Here is a 14,012-nt window from a genome sequence, read left to right on the forward strand (position 1 = left end):
TCTCATTGGCTAGCTGCTAGGCTAGTGGATTTCTGCTTGGGATGCAGTGTACATTTCTTCCCGTAGTTAACAATCCCTCCTGTTGAGGACTTCTTCCTTTGGGGTCTGTAATGGACTATCTTTCCTGTAGTTGACCTCGAGTGGTACTGCATGGGAGCTCCCCCTTCTGGCCTCCTGCCTCCATTTTAAATAAGATTTCCCTTTATTAATTTTCACAATTTTTCAGATTTTTTCTCATATATCTTGGGTAATAATTGTCCTCTGATTAATTATTCTGCTTCCTTTCATCCATCCATTCATTCTTCCTTAGTACTCAGCCATAGATTATCTTTTAATTTATACATTTGCTTTGGCTATTCAGATTCCTTTTTAACCCTAACTTAATTTTAGAAACTGCTAGTGTCCTTCTAGAATATTGCTAATTGGAAATAAATGAAAAAATCCTTTTTGTATTTTTCCAGCCACATTAATAAGTTTGATAGCAGGTATTTCAAGCAGAGTAATTTATCCGTCAGTTGTTCAGGAAACGTGTGTGACAATGGTTCTCTGCCTCGGCTGCACATTAGAATCACATGGGAGCTTTAAAAAATGTGAGTACAAGCTGCACCCCAGACCAGTTTAATCAGAGTCTCTGGGAGTGGGCCCCAGCTGCCGTCATTGTTAAAAGCCCCCTTGATGGTTCCGAAGCGGAGAACACCTGGTTTACAGAAGGCTCAGTCCATTCAGAGTGTGCTGCGGATTGTGGCTATCACGAGCCCCGTGGGTCCCAGGCTGGTTTCAGTGCCACCATCCCTGGAGCCCTCGTTGAAAATACTGCTTCCCTGCTGCCTGGGCTGGAGGTCTGGAGTCGAGCAGGGAATCTGTTTTTTAACACGCACCCTGGGGTGCCTGATTCTTACAGGACAAGTTGAGGAAACCTCACCAAAGCTTCAAAAAACTAGAATCTTGAAAATAGCGATTTAATAGCTAACTCCGATTTATAAGATTATGATGACTTTAACTATGGATTAGAAAACTTCTGCTTCCTGTTATCCTTCGTAAAACCTATGTTCTGTGACACCAGCTTGGGGGAAAATCAGTGCACAGATGTTGCGCAGCACCAGCTGTGTTTAATTTGCAGTCTTCTGTTTGAATTCCCTCTCTCTCACCTCACCAGCGGGCAGCCGCTCATCTCCGAGGGGCCCTGGGTAGGAGCTGGGGAGATGTCACATCCCTGGGAACCGAGAGCTGTGTACTCTCAACAGTCTCTAGGATTCCGAGTTGTTTGTCTTCTCCAAGCCCTGAAATCTCACGGGGGTGTTGTTTAAGTTGGAGCTCTCATAAAGGGCATTTGAAAAACACAAAGCAAGGCATCAGGAAATGGAGTTCTAGGTCCATCCAAATGCCACGTTGGTGTCAACACCATTGTTTTCACAGCTTACGTTCCCCTCACCCCTCCGCCTCCACCCCCAGTAACATTTGGACTGTGAGAGGATGTTTCACAAATTAGACACGTTGTTTACTTTTAGACTGTAATACTAAGGAGAAACTTGGTGAATTGAAGACTTTAGATTGGGTAACAACGCCAAAGTGTCAGCCTGACTCTTTATCGGATAAACTTTCGAACCGTTCTCTGCCGTTGGAAATGCGTATTAAAGGACCCTTTCTAAATGTCCAAATGTTTTTTTATTTTTAAGTGATGTTTATCTGAGAGCCACTGGAATGACAAAGTATGGCAGGGTGATTTAGTTCCTTATGCAGACTTTTGAATTTGTGAAGACTTGGACGCATTAAATGTAGTTCTTCAAAATAGAAGTAGGTTTTCTGTTTCTGATTATAAAAGATGACTTAATCTGGGGTGTTTGGGCTGCTGTGTGTGGCTGCAGTCTTCCTTAAGAGTCCTGAGCATGTCGATGGCCTTCTGGCACGAGTGACACTATAGGGATTGAGCAATTCCCTGCAAAGCCGAAACGTTCCCAGCGTCGAAGGTCATAGTTCCAGAGAAACAGGTACTCGAAGCTTGCCCTGTTCGTTTTCGAGGGGAATATGGGAGTGAGAATCAATAACAGATGCTCGTGTAAGAAACCCTGGAGATTTACTTACGGGGTCATTTCCTGGAAAAGAGCGTTTAAGAATCGAGACCATCCTGAAATAAACCAGAGGAAGCCATGCTGAAGAGCAGTTGGAACAAGGATTGAGTCGTCTGCAAGCCCCTGGAGGGCGAGGTGTCATTGACTTCCCTCCGTGGCTTTCGGTGTGACCCTGGTGCACTGTATGAACAGAGACCCTTCTGGCTAAGGTTCCTCAGTCCTGTGGCCTTCCTGGAGGGAGGTGGCAGTGCCTTCCGAAAGAGGCTCTGTCGGGAGCAGCCTCTGGCTCCCTTTGTTGAAGGTGCTGTGGTTTTGCGCATCTTTCTCTCTCCAGTGTCTAGCACATGCTTGGTCCGTGGAAAGCGCTGGCACTTTTGTGCAGGAATCCTTAGGTTTCCAGGCCTGGAGCGTTCCAATCAAGTCAAACACAACAGTAAATTTTCTCTTCTCTTGTTCTAGTGCTCGAAGCTTCTTTCGGACACAAGCGTTATTCAGTTCTACCCAAGCAAATTTGTCCTCATCACCGACATCCTTGATACATTTGGTAAGTGGAGTCGGTCTACGTAGACTTAGGAAATACGTTTGCTGTGCCAGAAGTTGGGCGGCAGAGTTGCTTTAAGCTAGGCTCCATGGCGGTTTAAGTAATTAGGTAAACCATGAGAGAGACCAGCCCCGCCCCTTCCCCCCATGCTCATTAACAAAGGTGCTGTTTTTGAAAGAGTCTTAAATTAGATTTTTTTCTAACCTTCTGGTAGGTAAGTAAAGTGAGCGAGTGAAGTGGCTCGGGGGGCACACGTCTGGTCTAAACCAGCTCGGGTCCGTCGCCATCTCATGGCATCTGGAACTCGCTTTGTTCAGAACTGAACTTGGCATCTCTTACCAGCCCCTTCCGTACCTTCAGTGGGTTTATGTGTCGGGGAATGTACCCCATTACCCCAGTGGGAAATCTGAGATTCTCCCCACCCATTGCCCCATGTCCAGTCTATCACCAGGTTCTTCAGTTCAGCCTCCGAAATCTCTCCCCGTTGTGTCCATTTTTCTCCGTCTTCACTGTTAAAACCTTAGTCCAATCCACGCCCCTCTCCTTCCTGGGTGACGGCTGCAGCTCCTATGAGGTCTTCCTGTATCAGAGTGGCTGCTGCTTGTCCCACGCTCCAGCCCTCAGGCAGAATGATCTTTGGGGGCCCAGCAGAGGGGTCTAGACTGAAGAGGATAACCTGGAGCTCCTCTCGAGAAACAAGAGGCCTCTGTGCTACTTGGCGGTGGTCAGTGGCCAGAGCATCATGCCATTAACAGTTTGCCCAAACCACGCAGCCCTCTAGGCTGTACGTGATGTCTAGCGTCGAGGTGCCCATAAGAACTGGGAACCAGTTGTCTTCTGAGAGCCGGACACATAGGAGATCAGAACACACATTCGCTGTCTTACTGAGGAACGACCAATGGGCTGCCAACCCGGCAAGTCTTGTCTGTAACCCACTGAAAGATCTCATGTGTCAGAAAACAAACTGTCACTCGGAGAGACCCATTTATTTCTGCACAGGTGACCGGAGACCTGAGTATATTAGTTAGAAGAAGTGATAGAAAATCCAATTCGTACTAGTCTTGGAAAAGCGGGTATTTATTGGTTTATTTTGAAAAGTCCAGGGGTAGTTTCTGGTTTCGGGTACAGCTGGCTTCAGGAATTCAAACGATGTCTTCAGGACCTTGGCTTTTTCTAGTGCTCTCCCTTGGGTTGGCTTCATTCTCAGGCGCCACAAGGCGTCCTCAGCTTCTGTCAGCTTTGCTGCCACTAGTCCCAGGACAAGGAAGAGTTTCTTTTTCCATGCATTCCAACCGAAGTCCTGGGATCCCATCCCGTTGGCCTGGCTGGGATCACGTGTCGGTCCCTGAGCCAGTCATGGCATCAGGGATGAAATATGCAGGTGGTCTGGGCCTGGGTCACCCCAGAAGAAGAAAGGTGATGCAGTGGCCAGAAGCAAGGGGAATGGGAGCCAGCTGGGCTAAAAGAAGAGATATCCCAGCTAAAAGACAGGACCTGTGGGTTCAGATGACCTGGAGAGGGGGCGTCAGGCACTCTGCTGGGCACAGAGGATGTGTCAGCAAATTAGAGACAAAAATCCCTGACTTTGTGGGCTTACAGGCTGGTAAGAGAGGATTTACAGAACAAAGAAGTAAACCTGGTTGTATGTTAAATGGTGATTGGGGATATGGAGGAAAAATAAAACAGCGGGGTGAGGGGAATTGAGGGAAGCAGGCAGGAGTGGGGGCGGGCTGTGCTTCTAAATAGGGTGGTCAGAGGAGGCCTCGCTGAGAAGGGGAGTTGTGAGCAAGGACTTGAAGGAGGGGAGAGATGAGCCACATGCTGGCAACATGGGGCTGGGTTAGGCCAAGGAACAGCCAGTGCAAAGACCCTGAGGTGGGAGCAGGTCTGGCAGGTTTGGAGAACTGAAAGGCCAGGGTGGCTGGAGTCGGGTGAGCAAGGGGTTGGTGGCACAGGAGCTGACATGGCCAGAGTCTTGGACATTGGAAGGACTTGGGCTCTGACCCTGAGGGCATGAGGAGCCACCAGGGGTGTTAAGCAGAGAAGACACACGATCTGATTTGGGTTTTAATGGGCTCTCTCTGGCTGCTGGGTTGGGATTAGACTGTAGGGTGAGGGTGGAGCAGGCAGCCCAGATAAGAGGCCATTGTAGCCCTTTAGGTGAGGAATGAGGGTGGCATGGACCCAGGGAGGTGGTGGAGATGGGAGAAGTGATCCAGAATGGATGGATGCATTGGGCCTCAGAATAGGTATCAAGTCACACGCTCCTTGGGCCTCGCCTTGTCCTCATACACAGCTTGCCTTCAGGGAGCGAGGACGTCAGTCAGGGAAAGAGGCCCCTGCCTGTATCTGGTTCTCCTGACAGTTCTGTTTCTTGTGGTGAATTAACACCTTGGCCTCCTGGGTTCCCTCGCCAGCCTCCTGCAAGTTTCTTTTGCATGAGTCAGCATCCCTGAGCAAGACTAGCTTGGGGACACCGATAAGATCCAGTTTCTAGCCTGCAGGCCTGGCTCGATCCAGACGTTAACCTTGCGAGGATTTTGGGCAGTCCTTCTGCAGCCTCTGCTGGTGGCGTCCCAGGCCCATACCTCAGCAAGCTGGGATGCGGTGCAGATGCCTGCCTCCTTGCTGTGTCGCAGAAATTAGCCGGGCTGGGAGTTGAGAATAACGGTAATAAACCCTCAACAAATAATGTCCTTGGGCCTGACCCAGGTGCTTTAGAATAGTAAGTCACGTCGTCTTCGTGACAGCCCCCTGTGAGGTTGGGTCTGTAATTGTGCCCATTTCATGGATGAGGAGCCTGACGCACAGAGAGTAAAGTAGCTTGCCCAGGGTTGCAAGGGTAGTGAGTGGCAGAGCTGGGACTCAAAGTGAGTTCTCTGCACAGTCAGAGCACTTGCTTTATTTTTCTTCTACTTGGCTCACGGGGGAATCTCTCCTCTCCTTGAAAATTATAAATTTGTATTCCTTTAATCCAGCAACTTCACCTCTGGGAATTCATTCCATTTGTGATTCCAGAAGATTAGAACCCAAGTGGCCCTCAGTAGGGCACCAGTTAAATAGATGATGATACATGTGTCTGTTGGAGCACCAGGAGGCCTCTGAGAGTGAGGATGGGCTCTGTGCTCCGCCAGGGAGATCTCCGGGGGTGTCGTCACGTGACAGAGTCAAGCTGCAGACTGGCTATAGAGTGTGCTCTGTTTTGTGTAAGGAGGGAGGAAAAATTGGAATGCTTGTTCATATTCGCTTGTGTTTGCCTAAAGAAGCATTAGAAGCATACCCAAGAAGCTAAGAAAAGTGGAAACCTGCAGAGGGTGTGGATGGGGACGGGCTGGGAGAGAGACCTCGTTCACTACCTTCACAGCCTTTTTGAGTTAGAACCGTGGGAATGCTTTTCCTATTCAAAACCGAGCATTCAGGTGAGCTCCCTGCTTTCAGCAGCTACCCCCTTCCCCACTTTGGGTGGTCTTCCCAGCAGTGCTGTTGTCTGAATCTATTGTGGATAACATTCCTCAGGTCTGGGGCAGGCTGTGTTTGCTGGTTTAGGAGACTTCATGCTTTGGCCTGATGAGCAGGTTCCACTTTTTAAACAAGAGTGGAACTCAGCCGTGCGTGGGTGGAAACTCGGGGTGCTGGGCCCATCTTGCAAGCATCGCCATTACTCTCTGCTCCGTAGAAAGGTGCGCGATGGTACAGGGGCAGGTGTCCACTGGTTGTTGACATGACTGACCAAGGGTTGGAGCATGTTGCTGGGCAGGGTGTGGGACATGCCTGGGCATCAGCAGCGGGAAGATGCATGCTGGACTGTCATTTTGGGAGAGGCAGCGAGCACGGAGCTGGGCTCTGGAGCCCCTGCCTGCGTCCCACGCCTGCGTGTCCAGAGGCCTGCAGAGCTGTGTGGCAGAGCTTGCGGGCAGAGTCAGTGTCAACGACTCTGAACAGTGCCTGGCACTAAGTGCATGCCCAGAAAATGTTAGCTCTTAGCACTGTCGTTGCTTGTCTGTTTTAGTGTCCTTAATTCATAAGAACGTGAATCGAGAAAGGAGGTAAATCTAGGATTGGGTATTATTGTCAAAACTGTTGTCCGCTAACTTCACAAAGGAAGAAAAATTCACCAAACTTATTTGGCCAAAAGTGATTTTATAGTTAAAGGCCCCTTAGAATATGAAGGTGAATATAAAAAGTAGTTTGGTTTTTTGTTTTCTTTTTAAGAAAGCTAGTTTGAGAGAGATGGCAAGCTTTTTGCAGAGGAAGTAAAGACATTTGTGCTCTTAAGGCCTGTCCGCACACCACAGGAGTGAGAAGTTATGCCCAGCTGGGCTTGCTGTGATGGCCTGGGGTCAGAATGCGTGCAGCCCCGATGCGGGGGGGTTCTGTCTGCTCATCTCGGAGGAGGCCCCTCGGCAGCAGCTGTGGCTGCAGGTGACCAAACACTTTCTGCCCAGTGACAGAGGCAGGTGGCTTTGACAACTGGGGCTGCTTCCCTGAGGCTCCCTGGGAACTTCTGAACTGAGTTGATGGTTTGGAGCCGTGCTTCTCATCCTTGGCTGCATACCTGGGGAGCTCTAAAACCATTCCAGAGGGTCGTGCATCACCCCAGACCATTCGCATCAAGACCTCTGAGGATGGACACAGCCGTCCGCATACTCACAGGCGGCCTAGGAGCTCTGAGTGTTCAGCCACGGTTGAGAATCACTGGAGCAGGGAGCAAGGCTTTTTGCAGTTTCTAGCGATCCCCACACCCAAGGCAAGTCTTAGCTCAGAGACCCATGGTGCCTGCCTAAATCAGTGGTTCTCACACTTGAGTGTGGATAACGATTCCCAGCACAGTTATTCAAAATTCATATTCCTAGTCCTCACCCCGCAAGATCCTCTTTTCCACTATCTCTGAGGGGGCCCCAGGAATGTACGTTTGCAACAGGTGTCTTGACGTGATGGTAATGGAAGTGGTCCACACTAGGGGAGAGGCCTGTGTGGCTCCTCTTTGCTTGGCTGGCTTCCTGCACATAATTCTGGCATCATGTTGTCTCTTGATGATGTCACTGGATCTTACGTTCTTTGACCAGAAATGGTCCTTATAACCGTCCTGTCTCTTTTTCCCTGTGTGGACAAGGTGTAAGGTTCTTCACTGCCCTGAATGATGGGGTTATGGGGGAAAAGATGAGCACAGGGAAATACTTTTGACATGAAAGGTGATTTGGGAGGATCCAGAAATGAATGGAACTATAATTTTTATCCCTCGAATATTGATAGCATTTTCCAAAATATGTGCACAGAATAAATCTTTTTGTGCTAGGTTAGGGGTTAGCCTGTAAACCAAGTCCAGACTGCCCACTTATTTTTGGAAATAAAGTTTTCCTGGAACACAACCACATTCATGTATTGACTTTTGTCTGTGGCTGCTTTTGAGCTACAACTGTAGAGTTGAGGAGTTGCGATAGTGACCTGTGACCCACACAACCTAGAATATGTTCACCTATCCATCCAGCAAAGATTAAGCGCCCACTATATGCCAGGCACTGATCTAGTCCTGGGGATGTGTCAGCGGACAAAACACACAAATCTCTGCCCTCGTACAACTTGCATTGTATCAAATCTCAAATCACAATGCTTCTAGGACCAGGTGAATCACATAAATAAGTGAAGCAGGTTGTTGATGAGAGGTAGTAGGGATCAGTGGAGACTGTGGCAAACTGAATAGTATATTTGCCATTTCAGGGGCAGCTACTAGTCTGTTCTAGCTCATTTTTATCCTATAGGGATATGGGCCGTTTTTGGCACATAGTATGTGAAGACGCAGGAAATCCAGTTTTTAATGTGAATTCTCCCAGTTTCTGTGTGTTGGCAGCTAACTCAAAAAAATGTTAAAACACTTTGTTGGCCGCTGTGTTGTGGACCAAAGAAAACGGATCACTGGCTGGATTCAGCCCTCAGGCTGCCCGTTCGCAGCCTCTGGCTAGAGTATGAGCTGGACCGTTCTCCATGGCGTGGATGGAGCTGCCTGAGGCTCCTTTAGCCCCAGGTTTCAGTTAAGACTCTAACGGGAGAAGAATCACTTTCCTGCCTCTCACAGAGAGTAAAAGTCCCTTCTTCTATTAAAAACGAAAGCAAAAGAAACGTGGCTTAAAATGTGTCCCACTAGGTGGCGGCATACTATCGCAAGTTAAAGCTTGTATGCGCGCTCGCCATCTCTGTCCCTAATTAACAAACGTTTATTTACTGTTTGCTCCTGAAGAGCATGACCATCTGTCCTTTTCTCCCCAGGAAAGCTGGTGTACGAGCGCATCTTCTCCATGTGTGTGGATAACCGCAGCGTCTTACCAGGTAATGTCATAGCTGTTGCCTGGGTTTCGTTCTGCCCTGGCGTCAGGATTGGAAGGTTTATATCAAGTCAGGATTTATTGAGACCCAATATAAAGTTGTTTATTTTTGGTATTAAAAGTAAAAGAAACACCTTGCCAGATTTCTGATCGTCTCAGTCTTCTAAAAGCATTAGAAGGTTTTCAAACACCCCGGCTAGGAATTTGGGCAAGTCATTTGAATCCACAAGAATGAAAATATATTATCATTAGATTCAGCTGAACTTTCACACCAACTTGATGTCCTCTGCTGCTTGACATTTTTTTTTTTTTTAAAGATTTTATTTTTTTCCTTTTTCTCCCCAAAGCCCCCAGGTACATAGTTGCATATTCTTAGTTGTGGGTCCTTCTAGTTGTGGCATGTGGGACACTGCCTCAGCGTGGTCTGATGAGCAGTGCCATGTCCGCGCCCAGGATTCGAACCGACGAAACACTGGGCCGCCTGCAGCGGAGCGCGCGAACTCAACCACTCGGCCACGGGGCCAGCCCCTGCTGCTTGACATTTTAATATTGTCCCTGCATAGCTTTCCTAAGAAGAAAATGCTTTAAAAAACCAACTTTGTATATATTAAAGAACAATGTCAAATAAATCAATAACAACAGATGCTTTGAATCTGCAGTCTTTGCCCAAGTGATGTTTGCATGAAATTTATTGCCAATCAATTTCAAGTTCTCAGGCGCTTATAATGGGACAACCAGATTATGAATTTCATTTGTCATATAAATGACGATGATGTGTCTGGCCACATGGAACTCTCGGCAGCAGCTTCCTTTTCCTTTTAGCCCTCCCTTCAAGTTCCCAGCGCTGCTGTAGGAAACGTTATCCTGCAGCCTCCTGCTCCTACTCAGCTGATGGCATCAGCAATAGTGACCCATAATTTGACCCCTGTTCATTCATTCATTCTTTCTTTTGCCCATCTACGTATGCGTATGTATGTGTGTATGTGTCTGTGTTTTGAAAACTATTTAATACTCCTGTTTCTCAGAAAGAAAGAGAGAGAACTCTACAGACCTTTAGGGCCAGCACAGCTCTTAGGAATCATCTTGTCTCATTATAGATGGGCCCACCCCCTGTGGGGGAGTCAGGGGCTTGCCTATGGTCCTGCTGCCAGCTGTGGAGAGCCTTTGCTCTTAGCGCTGGACCTGCGCTGTCCAATATGGCGGTCCGGTCACGTGGGGCTCTTGAACGCTTGAGAGCTTCCAGTCCAAACTGAGATGTGCTATGAGTATTAAAAAATACACTGGATTTCAGAGACTTAACACAAATAAAAGACCATAAAGTATCTCACTAGTAATTTTTTTTATATTGACTACATGTTGAAATGATATTTTGGATAAATTGGGTTAAATGAAGTATATTATTAAAATTTCACCTGTTTTGTTTTCCCTTTTTGAACGGGGCTCACATGCTATTTCTATTGAACGGTGTTGCTCTAAATCGCCCCCCCACCACATCACACCTGTGAGGTTTTTAGCAGCTCCTCCCATGTTCTAGGCTTCTCGAGACTGGGAACCCGTGAGCCTGGAAAGGTAGGCAGGGGCCAGCAGAGAGCAGGGGCCCTCTGTGTCGGCTTAAGGCTTTGGGAAGTCCGGGTGTGTTTATTGTACACTTGCCAGCTGGTATTCCATGTGCTCTGTCAGCAGCAGTGAACTCTCAGCCTGTAGGTGGAATTAACCCGTTTCAAATCGGTGTTTTCTTTGGCTGCAGTGGTATTTGGCCTTTTGGTACAGGTGCTGCTTCTCCCTACTGTTGTATGTCTACCTGCTTAAAAATCTTTCTGTTACTTGCCTGGCCCCCAGGGGCATTTGAGTTTGCATCCAGTGCAATCATTTTCCTTCTTCCTAATTTTCACTAGTTTAGTTACAAACAACATTTTAGGACCAATGAAGGAAAAATGACTAATAACTTGCTCCCTGCCTAAACTAGAAAAGGCTATTTTCATATTCCCTTCCAGTTCTTGTCGAAGTATACTAATAGCACTTCCATCACGAAAGTTCTTCACTCTCCCGCTTCTGTTTTTCACCCTGAGCGATGCAAATCTGGCTTTTGTTTTCTTGAAAATAACTTCTTCATTCTTTTTCCCCTTTCAGTTAAAATCTTCATCTACTACGTGTTACGTCTGGTTCCAAGAACCTGAAAGAGAAAGGGGCAGACTCTTCTCAGAAATGTCAGCTGTCTTGGGGATGATTCTTAATAATTATGAGGAGAGCTTTTGAAATCCGTGCGGAATTCCGCCTAAAGAAATTAGGTTTAGAGAGAAATCTGTTGGCTTGTGCACTCATTCTGTCCACTTGAATCAGGTTCTGACTGGTGAATTTCGTCTTTGAGCCTTTTACCTTCAGGAGCCTCAACTCAGGTGGAGTTCTTAGGAGTTTAGAAAGATACGTGTCCTGTGGGTTCACGGAAAGTACGCACTGCGAGATGTGGGAATTTGCCCACGTTTCTTAGTCCAGCGTATGTGTACAGAGACCACCCACTCCAAGTGATAAGTAACTTCATTTCTATCTTGGGAGAAGCGATGTGGGTTATTGAGTCGTCGTTCTCATCGTCAGCTGTGGGCATTCCCTTCTTCAGCTTTGTCCCACGGCTGACGGAGGCTGCATGTGGGGGAGCAGCGTCCTTGACTGACCTGGCCTTTCAGGCACGTGCTAAGATGACGTGACAGCCCTATATTCACTGTTATGTGAAGAGACCTCTCACCGCTGGGGCAGAGACTTGGCAAGTGGTCCCTTCTCTCCTCCTAACATATCCACAGAAGTTCAGGGTTGGAAAAGAAGCACCGTACAAGAAAAATAAGTGAGAACTAGAAGGAAAAATCTCTGCTCTTTGTCACACTGAAATCTCTTCAGAGTTAATTTCCAAATTCTGAGTTCATTTTCCATGTAGCAGCCCAAGGGCTAGAGTATGAATCATGTTGTGTCACGTCATGCCATCCCTCTGTTCAGAAACTCGTGGAGTTCCCGTACACTTAGAAGAACTCTCACCAAGGTGGCAGCCCTGTGTAACCTGGTTTGTGATACCTGCTTCTCCCCTTCCTGCTCACCACGTTCCTGCTCTTTGACCATAGCAGAGGTCATACTTACTGCAGGGCCTTTGCACTTGCTGTTTCCTCTTTCTGGAAATACGTTTCCTCCACATCTATGCACGGCTGGCTCCTTTTTGTAATTGGGGGATCAGCTCAAATGTCACCTCTGCAGGAGCCTTCTCTGACCACCCTATCTAATGAACCCCCGCAACTCAAGTCACCCTCTATTCTAATACCTACTTTTGTATCTTTCATGGTGTTGACTGTTATTGGATATTGTCTTGTTTGTTTCCTTGCTTATTCTTTTCCCTGTTGATTACGTTTTTTCCCCCCGTGTAAACTTCACGAGGACAGGGTCTGTCTGATGTACTGTTACCTCTTCAGGGCCTGGAATAGTACCTTTAGTTGGTTCTTAAAACATTTGCATTGAGCAAGTGAAGTAAAGGAATAGAATATTTAGTTTGCTGAAAGACTTTACCTGCATAACGTAGTCCTTTTCCTACATCGTCTCTTGAGCTGGAAGGAAAGCCAGCAGCCTGTGTGTTGGTGCATGCAGATTACTGTGTGGCTTGCAGTCCATATGCATACGTGTGGTGGCTTGCCTTTCCTGTGATTCCCAGCTCTCTTCAGCAACCTGAATCCCGACGGTCCCACCCTTTGCTGAACCTCTCTTCCCTCAGCTGGAAAGTGAGGGATTTTATTAGATGACCTCAGAGACTTGTTTTTGTTTTGGGTTTCAAGTCTCACGATTCAGTCATACGAAGGGAAGTTAACCCCGCCCCTCCCTGTTCCACAAGGCAAGATTGACAAGTGAATTTAAGAATAACCCTTATCTTTTCCTGTCTGGGTCTCTTGGAACTTGAAAAAACTTACTTTAAGTGCCCGGGTTTAGGCCAGGAAAGGGAAAATGGTAATTTCCCTTCCCTTTGAAAATGGCAAGTGAATAATTCTGGAATGAATGAAGCAGGCTAAAACATCCAAAAATAGATAAATACTTGAGATTGCAATTCCAAAATATCTGCAGTTGTGATTAGTGCCTTTTCTCTGCTGGTGAGGTACCTAGGGGTTTATCTTTTTGCTGATTCCCTAGGAATTTTGATGACCTTTATTTTGTGCCACCAAGTAGCAGAAAGCAGAATCAGGAACGAAAAATGACCCCCTGCACAACATGAGAGCCACCGGGCTGACATTCACTTGGGTCTTTTAAAGTAATGAACTTCTCCCTTTTTGATCAAATCCTAAATGTGTGAGGCACGTCCCGTGCTGGGATCGGGCTCCAGTCTGTATGGAAATCACGTAGAAAAAAAATCATTTCCGTGCGAGGGTGCCACAGTGGCCTTCTTGGTGTTGATGAGAGTTTTTGTTTGTTTTTTCATTTTTCTGTACTCTCTTCCATTCCTTATTAAGATGTACATAAAGATTAAGCTTGGTTGCCAGTGTTAGGAAGCTCCAAATGACAACAAAGAAGGTCAGGGCTGGTGGGGCAGCCAGCCCGTGGTGCCCAGGATCCTAACTTCTCTCTTGCTCTCATGATTCAAGATGATTGTGGAGGTTCCAGCCATCGTATCTGCATTCCAGGCAGCAAGAAGGAGTGAAAGAGGTCAAGCCCCGTTCCTTAAAGCTATTTCTTAGAAGTTGTACTTCTGTTTATATCCTGGGACCAGAGCTTGGCCGCTTGGCCACACCTAGCTGCAAGGATGGCCATATGCCCAGCAAAAAAGTGAGAATTCTCTGATTAAAGAGGAAGAGAACAGATAATGGTTGAAACTGGCATTTTTGGCGCTACTCAAGTCTTAGAGCCAGTATTGAGCTGACACCCTAACTCTGGCTAGTTTCTGGCCTCGGGGCCTTGGTTTACCTTCACCTCTGGCCCATGTGATATTTGGAGCACAAGCTTCCTTCACATTTTATGTTAGAGTTGCAGGTTCCTAAAGCATCTGGGATTCTTAATTATATCACTATAGTTACTGGTGGGTACACCAAGACCTCTGGATTATATTAGAGGCAGTGGCTAAGA

The 14,012-nt window shown here is 47.2% G+C and overlaps 1 protein-coding gene across 1 annotated transcript in view; it reads left to right on the plus strand.

Moving 5' to 3' along the window:
* The window catches only part of VPS35L (VPS35 endosomal protein sorting factor like), a 110,780-nt gene that overhangs the window by 24,327 nt on the left and 72,441 nt on the right, over nucleotides 1-14,012 (plus strand). The window contains exons 8-9 of the mRNA XM_046666205.1: nucleotides 2,529-2,613; nucleotides 8,875-8,934. Of these exons, the coding sequence (XP_046522161.1) occupies nucleotides 2,529-2,613; nucleotides 8,875-8,934 (145 nt within the window). The remainder of the gene's footprint in view (nucleotides 1-2,528; nucleotides 2,614-8,874; nucleotides 8,935-14,012) is intronic.

This window comes from Equus quagga, chromosome 7 (assembly GCF_021613505.1).
Source record: "Equus quagga isolate Etosha38 chromosome 7, UCLA_HA_Equagga_1.0, whole genome shotgun sequence".
In the NCBI taxonomy this organism is placed as follows: Eukaryota; Metazoa; Chordata; class Mammalia; order Perissodactyla; family Equidae; genus Equus; species Equus quagga.